The sequence below is a fragment of the Arvicanthis niloticus genome, chromosome 1 (assembly GCF_011762505.2).
Source record: "Arvicanthis niloticus isolate mArvNil1 chromosome 1, mArvNil1.pat.X, whole genome shotgun sequence".
Taxonomy (NCBI): Eukaryota; Metazoa; Chordata; class Mammalia; order Rodentia; family Muridae; genus Arvicanthis; species Arvicanthis niloticus.
Genome location: NC_047658.1, coordinates 80359278 through 80377157, shown reverse-complemented (window position 1 = coordinate 80377157; position 17880 = coordinate 80359278). Strand labels below are relative to the sequence as shown.

The 17880-nt window shown below is 43.8% G+C and overlaps 1 protein-coding gene across 2 annotated transcripts in view; it reads left to right on the top strand.

Moving 5' to 3' along the window:
- The window catches only part of LOC143443642 (uncharacterized), a 65208-nt gene that overhangs the window by 28671 nt on the left and 18657 nt on the right, over positions 1-17880 (top strand). For both annotated transcript variants that reach the window (XR_013112782.1, XM_076941046.1), the window contains exon 2: positions 8433-8468. Coding sequence is in view for 1 of the 2 variants with exons in the window: in XM_076941046.1 (XP_076797161.1) it covers positions 8433-8468 (36 nt within the window). In the remaining variant the exon portion in view is untranslated. The remainder of the gene's footprint in view (positions 1-8432; positions 8469-17880) is intronic.

Below are 17880 nucleotides of genomic sequence, written 5' to 3'. Positions count from 1 at the left end.
TGTAGATAGATCTCTGAAGTTTTCAGTTACATGACTCAATAAACACTTCTCTTGGCTTTAAGTATTTTGAGTTCTGTTTACTTAGCAGCAATTGAATCTTACATGGATAATTAACAATAGTGAGAGCATAGCAGCGCTCAGTAAATCCACCTTCTACGGCCACAGTTATGTTGGCTGCATTTTAGTCATTATGAGTCATGTCATTCCTGGGGTTGGTCGAGGGGGTGGAAGGACCTAGGTTTTCTGAGAGAAACTCTGACTTTCAAAAGTAGAGTAGAAGCATCAAGGGGCAACTCTGACCACAGAGCTGAGTCAGGGGGAGGGACTGTTTTGTAGGGCTCTTTTTTTTTTTTTTTTCTTTTGAGGATTGGAGACCTCTCTCTCAGAGCTTCTGAGTAGTCTGGAAGGACATGGAGGGGTTAGGTGGTTAGGCTTGGTGGCAAGTGCTTTACCCACTGAGACAAGATGTTGGCTTCTATTTTTAATTTAAAAAATGGATTAACAAATTCTTTATATAACTGTGAGATTTATTACTTTTAAGATTTTTTTTTTTTATTTAGGTGTGTGTGTGTGTCTTGTCAGTTGGCCACGCACATGTGTATAGGTGCCCTTATTGGCCAGCAGAGGGCATTAGTAGCTGGTTATAGGCAGTTGTAAGCTGCCCCACATGGGTGCTAGGGACTAAACTTAGGTCCTCTAGAAAAGCTGCAAGCATTTAACCAGTTAGTCATCTCTCCAGCTCTAATTTAAATGCTGTACTATTTGGCTGAATGAAATGTCAAGGAGCCAGTAAATGTTTTCCTAAGCCTTCATTTGGTGAGGCACATCTAGGCTCTCATGGCTGGGAAAATCTGGACTAACTTTAACTCTGTGACTATAGGACATATGAGAAGACCACCAGGGAAAACCCAGCCAGGTCATGTGGAAATATGAGGATTTGCTTCAGCTGTTCTTTCCTCTCCACAACATTCTCCCAGTGCTGGTCTGTTTAGCATAATCACAATCCTTTTAGGTGCTAACCTAAGACTATGTCAAGACCCTATGACAACTAAGGCCTCCAGCCCTCCATTTCCACCAGCTTCAGGGATGGCTCCCCCTAGTGGCTGCTCTGAAGACACATCCCCTGCCAAGTGGGTCAGGAAACCTAGGCTTAGATGGAGGAGAGGGGCCAAGAACACAGGATGGCAGCCACCCATATTTCCTAAACCTCAGTAGAACAAACACTTCACAGAACGTTCCCAGTCTGTGATGCAATCCTTCCCCAGGGAGAGAACACTCCTCTCTGCTTGGGTGATTCCAGGGCCTGGAGGATAAACAGTGGGGGTTAGGGGACAGAACCCAGAGCCTCCAGAAGAAAGGGTTGATGAATGGAGCTGAGGGGGTCAAAGGCTTTTCTGACCCTACTCAATCTTAAGTAGTAATCTACCTGAGCAGCAGTTATAGGGCCACAGTGATCCCAGACAGTTTGCTGAAGGAACATCCTGGAACAATCTGGACCTGTCCCCAGAAGGCTGGCTTTGAACTCTGAGCCTGTGACTATTGGGGCAGGCATTCACACAAGTACTAAGGTTTCAGAACCCATTCTTTAAGGTTTGCACAGGAAACCTTAGGAAGCTTGTTCTGAGTACTAGCTATTACATCCTGAAAGCTGGACTGCCTTGATCCTGGGATTAGGGAAAGGGAGACAGGCATATGCTGAACTAGCATCTCCTGCCAAGGATGGAGCAAGCACATGGAAGTGTTGGCATGGGCAATCCCTATGTCTCTGAAATTAAAAGCCTTCGTTGCTCTGATCACAGCAATTATTTGTCACCTACAGACATCATCAATCATGGAAGTTCTTACCCACAGCTTTGCTGTTTCTTCTTCTGCCCCAGTCCATGTCCTCTGGGCTCCCCCTGACACTTGCCTGGTGGTTTACTCTACAAGCCTTCTTTTTATCTAAGAACCACTGCCAAGCCACAGTTTCCTGTGTTTTGTCTGATTATCCAGGCAAGAAAGTACTGTCTGTGGGCCATATCTGTCACTCAGGGCCATAATTACGCCTAGACTCTTTGGATGCAAAGGCTGCCTGAACATCTCTCAGAAATACCACAGCTTTCTTGTTCTTTCTTTCCTTTGATGGAGCTACACAGAGACAAATAACATATACCATGGAACCCTGTCAAGTACGACATACTGAACCTATGCATGGGTACCACTATGTCATACTGAACCTATGCATGGATACCACTATGTAAATTTACTTTGCTCCAGGCAGACCCTTAGTATACAGCAGGGAAACTTGGGATGGAGAGATCAAGTGATTGTAATCTATTGAGGTCACATCTCTGAGATACCAGACAGGACAGGAGCCCAGTTTGTCTCATCATCAGTCCACCATCTATCTCCTCTGTTATATTTCTTTCCTGTTTAAAAAGGCTGGGTGTGGTGGCACACATATTTAATCCCAGCTCTTGGTAGGCAGAGGCAGTCAGATTTGAGTTTGAGGCAAGGCTGGCCTCAAACTAGGCCAGCCAAGGGTATGCAACTGTACCCTATCTTAACCAACCAACCAACCTACCAAATTTACCATATGCACTTAGGCCTACTGCTGGGCTGCCAGTTTTGTTCTTTGGCTTATAGCAACATCCTGTCCTGGCTGTTGCAGCAGGAAGGCATGGATGCTTGTTCACATCGTAATGGACCAGAAAAGCAGAGAGAGAAAATTCTGGTGCTTATCTGCATTTCCTTCCCTTTACTCATTCTGGACTCCAAGTTCATGAGATGATGTCCCCCATGGATAGAGTAGGTCTTCCCTCTTCACTCTGGAAATGCCCGCACAGACACACCAAGAGTTGCCTCGCCTAGGTGACTCTAAATCCAGCTCAATTTGCAACAAAGATGAACCATCACAATTATTTTGAACATGTCTTATATTCTCTGGTGCAATCTATGTTTTTTAAGTATTTGTTTTAGGCATAGGTTGGTATGATTGAGTGTATGTATGTGCAACGCGTACTTGAAGGAGCCTGCGGAGGTCAGAAGAAGGTATCAGATCCCCTGGAACTGGTATTGCAGACAGTTGTAAACTGTCGTTTGGATACTGGGAACCAAAAGCAGATCTTTTGTAAGAGCAGTAAGTGTTCTTAAGGACTGAGCCATTTCTCCAGCCCCTGTGTCATCTCTGTTGATAACTCAAACAGAACTATTCATATTTTTTTACTAAGTAATATTAATATTAAATATTAACATAATATTTTGTATCTTACGAGGGCTTAAGAAATTATTAAAATAACCAACAATATTTTGGAGATCTTAAAACACTGTATATGTGTGTGTGTGTTTGTGGTTGTTTGTATATATTTTGTGTTTGTGTTTATTTGTATGTGTGTTATTTGATTGTGTTTGTGTGCGTGTGCGTAGGACAGAGAGAGAACAGTACATATGAGGGGAGTTGAGTTTACAGTCTCTAACCATCAGCAGGCAGCTCAGCCAATGTCTCCTCTTGGGAGGAGTCTCTGAAGGTCCATCTCTCTACTTTTCCTCTGCTTCTCCATCACTGTGCACACCCACATTGTATCATAATATTTAAAAAGCTGCCTAGAGCTCTGCTTGCCTACAGTAGTCTGCATTTCTTGACAATAGGCCCCTGTCTTCTCTGGCATCTTGCACAATGCCTGACATATAGAACTCATTGAATAAGTTTTTGTTGGGCAAATGAGGGAACAAAGGCCCTTCTTGCCTCTGGAGTGCTCCAAAACATCCAGAACATATGTACTAGTCTGTGTGCTCTGCTGAGCTCGGCTTCAGAGAATTAGCATGCAGGCCAATTCTGGTTTTTAAATGCATTCAAAATGGACAATGTTCAGCATGTGTTATAAGTTACTGCTTTTTCCTCAGTAGGGGCCGGAATCAATCAATATCTATGACCCAATAGCAAGAGGCTAAGACCGTCCCTCATCCTTCATCCTCTCATTTGTCACCAGAGGAAAGAGCAAGTCCAAGCCCAGTTCCTGCTAGCTCTGTTTTATCCTAGGAGGTGGGGACTGCCTACCAGGAAAGCAGCCTGTTTCAGAGATGCTGAAGTTAGACTTTTTACCTAAGAGCAATTTCCCTAAACTCCAGCCAGATCAATTTGTGCCCCCTCCCTGGGCTATTATCCCAGAGCCTTTGCCAAAGCTCTCAGCAAGTCTTCATAATCTCCAACATGCCTCATTCTCTGTGGAGTTTTCCAAGCACTTGCCTACCCATTATCCTTGCTAATGTCACACCAGCTGTTATGTATTCCGGAGGGCACCGGATGAGGGGCAGAGATCACACCACATGGATTCAGCTCCTGCTCTGCCATTTACCAGAATGTGGTGGAAGGTAGGTGGTATCCTTCCTGCCAGCCCCCAGTTCTCATCGGGAGGATGACTTACCTGGAAGGCACCTTCAAGGGTGCTACCACTTGGCACAGTGGCAGGCCTAGGGCAGGAGCTGGATGCATGGGGGTTATGGATATTAGTGGTTTCTTATTCCAGTAATGTTATGATTATTTTGGATTTCTGTGACAAGTCATGGGTTAAAATAGTCCTAATGAAGCTGAGGGATGGCTCAGTTGGTAAAAGGACTTGTCACATGAACCTTATGTCATGAGGTTACTTCCTGGGACCCACTGAAAACTGGATGCACATCTGGAATCCCAGCACTCCTGTGGTGAGATGGGAGGAGGAGGCAAGAGAATTGCAGGAGGCTTGCAGGCCAGCTAGCCTGGAATACACAGTACACTGACAGAAACAAGGAAGATCCTGCCTCAGCAAGTTGGGCGCTGACTTCTGCAGGCTGTCCTTTGATCTCCACATGGGCACTGTACTACAGCAGGTGTCTGCACTGTTGTGTCCAAGTTGTTGATAACTCCATCCTACAAATATTTGAAAGTCAAGAGGAGAAGGAACTGAAAACAAAAACAAAAAACAAAAGGCTCAATGGTCAAGGGCCCTGGCTGCTCTTCTAGAGAACCTGGGTTTGATTCCCAGCACCCACATGGTGGCTCATAACCATTTGTAACCACGGTTCCTGGGAATCAGATTCTCTTGTCTGGTTTCTGCAGGTTTCAGGCATGTGCATGGTGCTAGCCATGCATCCAGGCAAAACACCTATGCACATAAAATAGATGCGTCTAAAACCCAAACCAAAACAAACAAAAAGTCACTCAAGAACTAAGACCCAGAAACACAAAACAGAGCAAAGGCAAGCCCTGAGCCTGTTCATTCTTGATTAGTGGAGAAAATCGAGTAAAGTGGCCTCTTTGGAAAAATTGGAGATAATTCATTCCCATGAATATAATAACAACTGAACCAGTACCTAGGCCATACTGCATGCAAAATACAGAGAAATAAATGAATCAGTTAGCAACTAACTGAGGACAAAAGACTGTATGAAGGGCACCAAGGGTGGAGACACTCATCCTATGCAGAGCATCAGGAGTCTTTTTAAGAAGCACATTATGAGGCTGGAGAGTTGGCTTAACAGCTAAGAATGCTTGTTACTCTAGCAGAGGACCTAGGTTTTGTTCCCAGCCCCCACAGACAACTACAACTGTCTGTAACTCTAGGTCTAGGGTATCTGATGCCCTCTTCTGGTCTCCATGGGCACTGCACACATGTGGTGTGACTATACAGATGAGGGTAAATACATATACGCCAATGATAAAAATAAATAAATCATTGGGCATGGCAGTATACGCCTTTAATCCCAGCAAGCAAATCTCTGTAAACTCAAGGCCAGCCTGGTCTACAAAAGAGTTCCAGGACAGCCTGGGCTACATAGGGAGACCGTGTCTAAAAAAACACACCCCTCAAATCTAAATAAATAAATGTTAGGTTTCCTGATCCATTACTTTCCTGATCCACTAAACATACTTAGGAAGCCCAGGCAGAAATGGGGATTAGAGGTTTCCCCCAAGAGTCACATCTGCTCCTCTATGCTCTCTGTGACACTTAACAAGCAGGCTAAAATGCTTTCCTTTCTAGGCAAGCAGGCCAAAGAACAGGGCAGGCAGTAGCTTATTCAAACTGGTTCCCTCTTCCCAACTATCCAAAGGGATGTGATCTCCCCAAGGAGAATGTGAAGATGAGCCAGGGTCCAAGGCTCCCTACTCTACTGTAGAGCTTTCAGACTACGTGGGAACATGAGGTGGCCTCCAAAGACTACAGTCAAGATTCATCATAAGGAGAGAGGCAGAACACTATGTATATGGCCGGGTACAGTAAACATGTGACTCCATGATCCAGATCAACAGAGCCCTGGGTATTACCTGGTATCCTCCCATGAACACACCCATGAAGATATGCAAAAATACCAACACTGGGTGCTAATGAGAAGACGATATGCCTGTACTGAAACTGAAATATGTCTGTATTGAAACTCCTTCCAAATACTTCTTTCTTCCAATTCATAAAAGGAGTGTGTGGCTCTCTCAAGGGAAATAGCAGGGTTAAGGATAGCCATGCTGGTGATGTCAGAGTTAAGGATACCCATACTGGTGATGTTCCTTAGAGAGCATAGAATGAGGACCAGGAAAATGGCTCAGCAGGTAGGTGCCTACCATCTAACTTGACAAGTGCTTTCACACCTAGGACCCATATGGTGGAAAATGGAAACTAACTACCTACAAGTTGTCCTCTAAAACAATACACACACACACACACACACACACACACACACACACACACACACACACAAACAGATGTAATAACAAATTTTAAAAGAAAAGAAAACCATGTGAAGTAGGGTAGCAATGGCATATTCCTTTATTTCCAGGACTCAAGAGGCAGAGGTAAGCAGATCTGTATGAGTTGGAGGCCAGCCTGGTCTACAGAGTTTGTTCCTGGACAGCCAGGGCTACACAGAGAAACCCTGTCTCGAAACAAAACAAAACAAAACAAAACACCAAAACCCAAAACAACAAAACAACAAAAACAACAACATATAAAATTAGTACAGCATAAATTAATTAGAAAAATATTTCAGAGGGAAACTGTAACTTTAAGTTTATTGCAGGGGCTGGAGAGGTGACTCAGTGGTTTGGAGTACTTGTTGCCACTGCTGAGGACCAGGGTTGGATTCCTAGCACCTACACAGCTGGTCACAACCATCCGTAAATCCAGCTCCAGGGGATCCAGTGCCCTCTTCTGGCCTTCACTGGCACTACACACACAGATGCTCTTACATGTAGGCAAAAAACCTCACATACACACTTAAATAAATAATTAAAATAATCCATATTGAAGAAGTCAGAGAACCTTTTGGAAGCATTTCCTTGTTATTTTCAATAAGATGAAAGAAATTCTAAGCCACTAAGTGAGGCAGGAAATTTTTGGGACAAAGTCCCTTGCTAACACTTTCATAGTAGTGTACATTTTTGTTTCACTAAAACTCACAGGAGAGACAAAGATAGCCAAAGTCAACGAGCCAGCCTAATTCTTCTTTGAGGGCACAGTTTCTTAAACTTTTTCCTCTTGTGACCCTTTTTTTTCCCAGATAATTTTCAAGACAGTGTCTCAATATGTATTCCTGGCTAGCCAATAATTCTATGTAGATCAGGCTGGCTTAGAACTCACAGAGATCTATCTGCTTCTGCCTCCAAGTTCTGGATTTAAAGGTATATACACCACGTCTAGCAAGCCAGAAAAAATTTTATAAGCTCCTCAGTATTTAGATATTGAAAATAGGTATACAGACCAAATTATGAATAATCTGAAACAATTTTGTGTACATAATATGTGGGGAGCCAACAGAAAGTGGCTATCATCTTTGCAGCCATCTTGAGCCATATACCCTGATAAGAGATTTGATTACATCAGCCTACAACAGCTGAGCACACTCTGATAACATCTTGTTTTAGATACCCAGGATTTTCCCTTGGGTGTGTGAGACTTAAAGGTGTGATTTAGAGCCGAGACTTAAGGGTGTGACTTAGAGATCAGATTTAGAGACAAGGCCTAAGGGCATGACTTAAAGGGGTGACTTAGAGGCGTGGCTTAGAAGTGAGACATATAAAAGGCGAGAGGCAGACAGAAGAGAGTACAACTTAGAGTAGGAATTAAGCACTTGAGTCTTGGCACTTGGAGGAAGAGCTTGGAATTAGACATTAGGCACTTAGCACTTAGAAGAAGTAACTTGGAACTTGGAGGCACTAGGGACTAGGGACTAGGGACTCAAGACTTGGGACTTGGACTAGGAAGAAAGACTGAAGAATAAACGGGATTGAATTACACTCTGTCTGGTCTCCATTCTTCAAGTCCGTCCTCACTCTCTCTCTTGCTGAACCCCAACCCGAGGACCGGAGCGGGTCCCAACATTGACAGAGCGGTCCCCAACATTTTTGGCCCCCAAGTGTGGAGCAGCTCGGGCTGCAACAATAATATACATATAAGTTATGATTTATTTTGTCTTTTTTTTTTCAGAGCTGAGGACTGAATCCAGGGCCTTGCACTTGCTAGGTAAGAGCTCTACCACTGAGCTAAATTGCCAACCCCAAGTTATGATTTATTAAATATAAAGCAAATTTGTACAGCAAGGAGATAAATAAACTTGTTCATGTAACATGATACAATCCACTGATAAACTAACTTGATGCTTACATACTTGGCAGTAAGGAGCAGAAATAGTAAATCTGTATTTCCTCTCATTAAACAGTGTTTCTCCAGGAGCAGAAAACTTTATATATAGCATGAAAATGCTATAATTTGTAACATGTAATAGTTTCTAAGCCCAGTTGGGGTGAGTCAGGCAGTGGTGACTGGCACTTTGTAGTGGGACAGCATGCACATTCAAAGTGGGTATGTTGTGTACTCAGAACCAAGGTGCAGTGAGGTGTCAAGTTGCAACAGGACTGAGAGCTGACAGGAACACCCCAGATCCATTAAGCATTTGATTCTGACTTAACTTTTGGTCATTATGCCTTCAGAAACCATCCACTGTTGACAAATTCCTCATGACCTGAGCAAATGTCTCTTTGGGAACATTGACTGATTTAAGTTTGAAGGAATAAGTATGAACCAAGAGTTGGTCAGAAACCAAAGGAGAGCTGGTCTACATAAAGTCAAGAGTGTTAAGTTGGCCTGGGAAAGGGTGATGTGTGCCTCTGATCCCAGCACTCCTGAAGTAGAGGCAGGACAAACAGGGCTTTCACGGCCACTCTGAGCTCCAGGGTGAGTTCAAGGCTTTGCTGTATTATATAGTGAGTTAAGCTCAGCACAGACTATACAGAGAGACCTTTCTCAACGAGAGCAAGTTAAACTGTAGGATAAGAGTTAAAAAAGAAAATCCACGATCGCCATTGAAAATGGGTGACTAAATGTACTGACAGACTCGGGATAGTTGGGAACCAAATACCTTTTGGTATTTCAAACAGTAGGGAACTTGACACAGGGCGTCTGTCATTTAGGAGATGATCTTCCTAGGGACACAGATGAGGCATTGCTTCTCAGACTTTAATGCAAATTCAAATTATATTGGATTTTTAAAACATTGTTCTTCCTTTAGCTTCTCTCTCTCTCTCTCTCTCTCTCTCTCTCTCTCTCTCTCTCTCTCTCTCTCGTGTGTGTGTGTGTGTGTGTGTGTGTGTGTGGTACAGCCTTAGGCATGCCAGGCAAGCACTGGGCCCCTGAGACAAGCACACTTGTCACTTTCTTGGCCCTCCTGCAGACTTTTAAAGCTGCAGATTCAAATCCAGTAGGATGAATCTCGGGCCTGAGAGTCCCAATCTCAAGATATTCTCAGAAAAAGCCATTGCCACTAATTTCTGAATCATTTTCCCCCCCCCCCCCCGAGATAGGATTTCTTTGTGTAGCCCTTGGCTATCTCTGTAGACGGTTTGTAGATTCAGATATCTGCCTGCTTCTGTCTCTGGAGCACCAGGGTTAAAGGCATGTGCCATCATTGCTTGGCTAACTCTGACTCACCTTTGAACACACAGGACACAGGAGAAGCCAAAGAAACCAGAGATTAACTATGGCAGAAATTGCAATTTACCTTCAGGCTGAAGAAACTTGGGGAGATTGTGTTGTTTTGGGTCCTGTGGACTGGTGGGTGGCATATATATAGGGCAATTGAATTTGCTCCCAATTTTGATCTTTTTGTGGTCCACAGTAAGATAAAGAGCATGTAGGCACAACATCCACTCCCTGTAGAAAGTGCCAGAGAGCTTAAAAAAAAAAAAAAAAAAAAAAGGTGGGCCTGCAAGAGGGAAACACAAGCAGAGCAGTAACTAACAAATTTTCTTTTGTGCTGTGGCTCTGTGTGGCTCCTGCCAAGAGCCTTGACTGTACCAGGCTCTGAGGCCTTAGCCCAGGCTGACTCTTTACTGTGCAATGCTTTTCCTCAGCTCTCTGGTCGGATAAATGGTGCTCATGACTCAGTACTTAGTTTAACTTTTTTCTTCCTTCCTTCCCTCCCTGCCTCCCCGTCCCTTTTTTCCTTCTTCCTCCCAACCTCTCTCCTTTCCTCCCTCCCTCTATCCCTCTCTTCCTTCCTTTCCAGGATATTTTAGGCTTATTATTGCTATGATGAAATACCATGACCAAAAGTAAGTTGAGGAGGAAAGGATAGGATTTATCTTGACGTATAATTTCACATTGTAATTCATCAATAAACTAAGTCAGGACAGGAACTCAAGCAGGGGTGGAAGCTGGAGGCAGAAGCTGATGCAGAGGCCATGGAGGGATGCTGCTTACTGGCTTACTCCTCATGGCCTGCTCATGTGGGCCTGCTTTCTTAGAGAACCCATGACCACCAGGATCACATGGCCTCATCCACAGTGGGCTGGGCCCTCTCACATCAATCACTAATTAAGAAAATGTCCTACTGCTTGCCTACAGCCCAGTTTTATGGAGACATTTTCTCAGTTGAGGGTCCTTCTTCTGATGATTCTAGCTTGTGTCAAGTTGACATAAAACTAGCCAGTACACAAGGTCTATGTATCTTGGGCTAGCCTGTAACTTACTACAGAGCCGAGGACAACCTTGAACTATGGCTCCTCCTTCCTTTACCATCCAGTTTTAGGATTACAGGTATGTTCTCCTAAGTCTAGGTTTTTCATGCTGGAAATCAAACCTGGGGGCCTTGTGCATGCTAGGCAAGAACTCCACTAACTAAGCCAGACCTGCAGCTCCTTAAATGTCCCTTCTGACCCTAGGCCAGGTAAGATCTACCTGGCATCATTTCTCATCCCACCTCTACCTAGCACTTGTCACAGTGTGAAATCACATGTTCATGTGACCATGCTCTGTGTCCCAGTCACCAGCCAGGGCATCCTTTCCACGAGGGTTCACATCATACCTATTTTGCCAAGCACACTTGTCATGTATGCAAGACTAGACGAGTAAGTGGATGTACCCCTCGGGCTCATCAGTATTTGAAAGTCAGATGGATGTCTCAGTGGCTACAGGAGCTGTTTCTGACTTTAATATTTGAGTGCGAGTATCAGGATAATGGGGTTTGGCTGTGGTTCGGTGGAAGGCCTTTGCTGGGTAATGAGCTGATGCATCAGGGCCTGCTATTACTCTAAACTCTTTTAAGCTGTATTGCGTATGCAACCACATAAAAGTGGCCTTTCGAAGCAGATAATGACCCCTACCATTCATTGGACACTTAGCCATGCCCAACGCTGCACTGTTTTATAGACATTATTTCATTTAATCTTCACAACCGCCCAGAAGGCTGCTGTTCTCATTTTATTAACTAGGAGCCTAGACCTCAGAGAGGCTGAAGGAGGAGCTGGAGCTCATAAATGGTACCGGGAGGATGAAGGCTGAGGATTTATGTTAACAATCAGTATCAATTCTACCGCTGCTAAAAACATGTTTTTTGAGACAGAGTCTTTAACTCAGACTGGCCTTGAACTCAACATGTGGTCAAGGATTGTCTTGAACTTCTGCTCCTCCTGTTTTACCTCCTAGATGTAGGAGTTACAGGCATGTGCTGTCAAACCTGTTTATGAGGTTCTGGGGTTTGATCATAGGGTCTTGTGCATGCTGGGGTGCAAACACTATAACAACTGAGCTAGACTCTCAGCTCCATTCCCCTCTTTTCTTTAGTTTTCCCTTTGTAGTATGTATGTATGTATGTATGTATGTATGTATGTATGTATTATGCACGTATGTATGTATGTACATACATATGTATGTGAATGGCATCTGTGCACACTAGCCACAACGTGTGTGTGAAGGTCAGAGAAAAACTCCTACATGTTGATTCTCTCCTTCTACCCTGGGATTGAACTCAGTTCATCAGGTTTGTTGTTGGCCTGTGCCTTCGCCCTCTAAGCCATCTTGCTGGCTCTTTCTCCTGTTTTCTAGCCTACAGAAAAGAAAGAAGGAAAGAGAAGACGCTACAGAAGGAAAGAAGGAAAGAGAAGAGAAGGCTGAGACTAACAGAAACCCCGGAGAGAGTGGAAGGATAAGTGTCATACAAACCAGGGGTGGGGCAGTCCTGCATGGAGTGTTTGTATCCCTGAGCTGCCAAGAGCCAAGAGAAGTCCATATGGGAAGTTAAGCCCAAACTGGAAAGTCTGGCAGGTTGAATCTGGTAGCATGCCAGCTTATAAGGGCTGATGGCTAAGTTTTCTGGAATTTTGTTAGCTGGTTATTATAATACATAGTCGTTATTAAAAATGCAAGATTATGGGACCAGAAAGATGGTTTAGAGAGTGAAAGACAGTTTCCATAATACTGTGCAAACCTGGTAACCCAAAAGCAAGTCCTAGAACCAAATTCTGAAAGCTGCCCTCTGACCTCCACACATGGTGTGTGCACACTTGTACACACATGTGTCATACACATACGGAATAAATAAATACAATTTAAGTTTGTTAAGCAAGGCATGGTGTCTCTTACCTATAATCACCTGGGAGTCTGAAGTCTTTAGGCTCTAGGACAGCTTAGACTGCCAAGTGATTTCTAGGACAATCTGGGCTACAGAATGAGACCCTGCTCCCAAACAAATACCCCTTCCCCAACAAAAATAAAGTTTATTAACTGTAGTGGTTTGAATAGGAGTGGCCCCCATAGACTCATGTGTTTGAATGGTTGGTCACAGGGAATGGCACTATTAGGAAGTGTGGCCTTGTTGGAGAAAGTGTGTTACTAGAGGTAAGCTTTGAGGTCTAAGAAGTTCAAGTCTGGCCGTGTGACAGTCTCTCTGCTGTCTGTGGATCAAGATGTAGAACTCTCAGCTCCTTCCCCAGCACCATGTCTACCTGTTCGCTACCACGCGTCCCAATATTATGGAAACTGTCTTTTGTTTGTTTGTTTTTGAGACCAGGTCTGACTCTGTAGTTCAGGCTAGCCCAGAACTCACTATATAATCCAAGCTGACCTTGAGCTTCAGGCAACCTTCCTGCTTCAACCTCCTGAGTGCTGAGTTATGGCATAAGCCACTGTGCCCAGCTTTGAGAGCTGGGTTTGAATGGTTCAGATTCTAGGCAAATACCAAAAGTTCACAAAGATGTGTCAAAAGTCAAAGGGCAAAGGACAAAGGACAGTACAGATTAAAATATCAGTGGTGAGCCAGTGAAGAGGGTGTTTGCTGACAGAGAAACAAATAAACCCCACAACCCGAGTTTGATCTTCAGAAATCATTTAGTAGGAGAGAACAGATACCTATAAGTTGTCCCCTTGCACATTCACACACAAAGTAAATAAAGTTAAAAAACAAACAAACAAAAACAAACCAGTGTGGGTCCTGAACAACTGGAGCTGGGGCTATCTCAAAAGCTACTTCTAGCTGGGCTGCCTTGTCTGGCCTCAGTGGGAGAGGAAGTCTCCTAGCAGAGACTTGAAGTGTCAAGGTAGGGGGAGAACTAGGGGGACCAGCCATCTGCTCAGAGGAGAAGGGGAGAGGAGGAGTAGGGGAAGATTGTGGGAGGGGGTGAATGAAAGGGGGCAGTGAGTGGGATGTAAAGTGAATAAGTAAGAAATAAAATAAAATAAAATAAAATAAAACCCAAAACAACCAAACAGTGGAGCAAGCTGTGGCCTGCAATACCAGTATTTTTGAGGCAAAGGTAAGAAAACCCAAAATCTCAAGGCTAGCATAGGCTGCATGGCAAACCTGTAAGCTAAATAGTGACTGCTAACCAGGGCATCTAAGTTGTAAGGAGCTGTCTGAAAAATGGAAAATAAAACACAACAAACAAAATCCCCAGTAACCTGTGCTTACTCTGGTCTGACTCTTGGAAAAGCTATCTTTGGGGGACTGGAGGATGGGCTTTTGGTATTTTATGTACAGGAAACTTGATATAGCTGTGGTTTAAAAAAAAAGGAGCAGGGTTAGGGAGACAGTAGTTGGTTCGGTGCCTGCTGAGTGAGCACAAGGTCTTGAGTTCAAACTAGCAAACCCGTGTTAAAACAGGGCATGGCAGCCTGTGCCTGTAAGCCATGTCGGGGTAGCAGAGACAGGAGGATCTCTGGGGTTGGCTACTCCAAATTACTAGGACCTTGATTAGGATTGCCTTGATATCACATGGGAGATATCAATGGAAAAAAATCTCATCATTATATTGATATTTTCCCACTGTTAATGAGATTTGCACTTCTACTTTGGAATCCTGATGAATGTCTCTTGATAATGTTGGCTAGCTTTGTGGGTGATGGCCAACTGACTTCATAGTCAGCAGCAAGGAGCACGTCTGCTATTAAGCTTTAGTCTTGGTCATCTTATTTTGTTTTGTTTGTTTGTTTTTGTTTTTCAGGGTTTCTTTATGTAGCCCTGGCTGTCCTGGAACTCACTCTGTAGACCAGGCTGGCCTCAAACTCAGAAGTCCACCTGCCTCTGCTTCCCAAGTGCTAGGATTAAAGGCGTGCGCCACCACTGCCCGGCAGTCTTGATCATCTTATAAATACTTTACAAGCTTTATGGTTTATGTTCAAAGCCAAGCATCAGGAAGAGCTAGTTGGGGATCAGCAAGTTTTTTTTTTTTTTTTTTCTTATCTCCTGGTGTTCTAGGTCGAGAAAAACAGATGCCCTCTTAGGCTCCACTGTCAACAGACACCTGGGACAACCATAAATCGCTAAGATCTTAGTGGAGAGACAAGAGTCCAGAACCAGCAAGAATGAGCACAAAGCAAAGTGAGGCAGGAAAACACAGGACAGGATGCTGGGACAGCTTCACCACATTGGCTGCTGTCTTGTAGCTGGCTACAGAAGCATAACCAGTTGCTCAGCAGGTGGGCCACTCAGCCACACTTGAGCCCTGTAGAGAGGCCATATAATCCTAGGTCAGTGGGTGGGGAGACAAGAGAGCTGGCATCTCTGTCTCTTCTCTCTTACTAGTCAATGTCCGCTCCCCAGGAATTGACTTTCCCTCACTTCTGGATGAGGCTAGCAGGCTTCCCAGCAACCATGGGCAGCAATTGCTTCACCCTGTGGAAGGACATTTCTGCTGCATGTGGAGATTGTGGGAGGGCAGCCGTGGCTGATGAACCTAGAGCAACAGCATCTCTTGGCTGAGGTAGTGAGTAAGGCAGACCAAATGATCACTTTCAGGGGAGAGGTGAGATTGGGAGATCTTGAAGAGGACATGAGAGATCAGTTACCCGGGCTACCAACAGTCCTCACCTGATGGGGTTGTGACAACTAAATAAACACTTGTATTAAATCCTAGATTAAATAAGATGCTAAAAAGGTACCCCAGTGGAGCAAGCTCTCAAGTACTGTTAGCTGGAAAGCAGTTCAATATATAATCCCCCGCCCCGCCCCTGCCACTGCTCTTTGTGAAATGCTTAGAAAAGTCCTCCCCATTCAGCTATTATAAAAATAGAATCCATCTGGATCTTATTTTGCTGTAAGAAATGAGGTCAGAAATCAAGCTTTATGTTTTCCCACATGACTTGACACCCGTCCAAGCACCACGTATGCAATAGTTCATATTTCTGCCTTTGCTTTGAAGTTTGATTTATAACAGAACAGGTTTATGTCTTTATTTGCTAATTTATTAGCTTTTGTGTTCCATGGGAGGGTATGTAAGTTCTACTGTACTGTGTCAGGACTGTGGCTTTATGACAGTCAAGTGTTGCTGGACATTTCTATCTTTTTTTTCTCTGCATGGTTTTTCTCTACAGAGGTGTTTCCTGCTTAATTTTATATTTATAATTTTAGATGAAGTTAAAATTTCTTTCTTTATTTAATATACATGACTACACTGTAGCTGTCTTCTGACACACCAGTAGAAAACATCAGATCCTGTTACAGATGGTTGTGAGCCACCATGTGATTGGTACAAATTGAACTCAGGACCTCTGGAAGAGCAATCAGTGCTCTTAACCACTGAGCCATCTCTCCAGCCCGAGTTTTCTTTTCTTTAAACCTCTTCTCCTAAATAAGACACGGTAATGGGGAAGATAAAGAGAGAAAGAAAGCTGGGCAGTGGTGGTGCACTTGGAAGGCAGAGGCAGGAGGATTTCTGAGCTCAAGGACAGCCTGGTCTACAGAGTGAGTTCCAGGACAGCCAGGGCTATACAGAAAAACCCTGTCTCAAAAAAAAAAAAAAAAAAAAAAAAAAAAAAGGAGAGAGACACACACACAGAGAGAGAGAGACATAGAGACAGAGAGACAGAGACAGAGAAAGAGAGACTGAGACTATGTTTTCTATCACATGGGGAATCTAGATTTTGATGTAAAAGTCTATATTAAATATTTTATTTAGTTAGATGTGGTAGTGCACATCTTTAAGCCAAGCATTTGGGAGGCAGAAACTGCTGTGACCTCCAGGCCAGCCTAGTCTACAGAGCAAGTTCCAGGGCCACATAATGAGACTCAAAGAAATTTTATTTAATCATTGTTCTCTGAGTCCATTTCATGCTGCTCATGTGAGCTGCATGTGGGGCCATCTGCTGGAGCAGGGCAGCCTCTCAGGGACTGCATCTCTCCCCCAGCAGCTCTTTAGATAGGTGTGGGCCTTCAGGAACTGGGAGTTTGGCTGGCTTGATCTTGTGCAGGTCTTGTGTGAGCAGTTATAGCTGCTGAGGGTTTGTGTGTGCAACTGCACTGTCATATATGGCAAGCAGAGTTTTGCTACAGTCATCCATCTCTTCCTTCTGGCTCTTACAATTCTTCTGTTCTCAGAAGGAGTGTGATGCAGATGTCCCCTTAGAGCTGAGCATGCAGAAGTCTCTTATTTGTGGGGTCTGTCTGTATTAATTGCCATCTACCGCAAAAAGCTTCTCTGATGAAGGTTGAGAAGTGCATTAATCTATGAGTATAAAATAAGAATATAATATAGAATTCATTACTATGCCCATTTAGCAGAATGATAGTGCTAGTTTCTTCCCTAGAACCTATGACTTAGCCAGACATGGGGTTTTGGTACCAGACATGGGTTTCATCTTATGGAGTGGGCTGTGTCACTATTGAACCAATGGGTACACCTCACCAGTCTAGTTACTATTGTAGCTTGCCATGTGCACAGCTGTTACCTGGCAAGGCTGTCGATGATGTTTTTACATTGGTAGTGTGCATGGAACCTTCTAGCATCATAAAAGCTAGCCAGCAGTGATGGGGCTTCTAGGTAAACACCAGAGTGAGTAAAATCTAAATTTAAATGTGAGCATGTATGTGTGACATGAAGGCAGATATTTAGGGGAGAGAAGGCAAGGGAAGGCAAGGGACAATATGAGCAAAGCACAGTGGCACACATGTTTGAAAATGTCATGACGAAACCTATTATCATAAATAATAATAACAACATAAAACTTAAAATAATTCTCCTAAATATACTATGTAGATTTAATTATGAACCATAAAACTTATGACCTAAACTGTTATGCTGGTGAAGTAGAGCCAACTCCTGAAAGCTGTCCTCTGCCTTCCACATCCATACTTCTGTACACACACACACACACACACACACACACA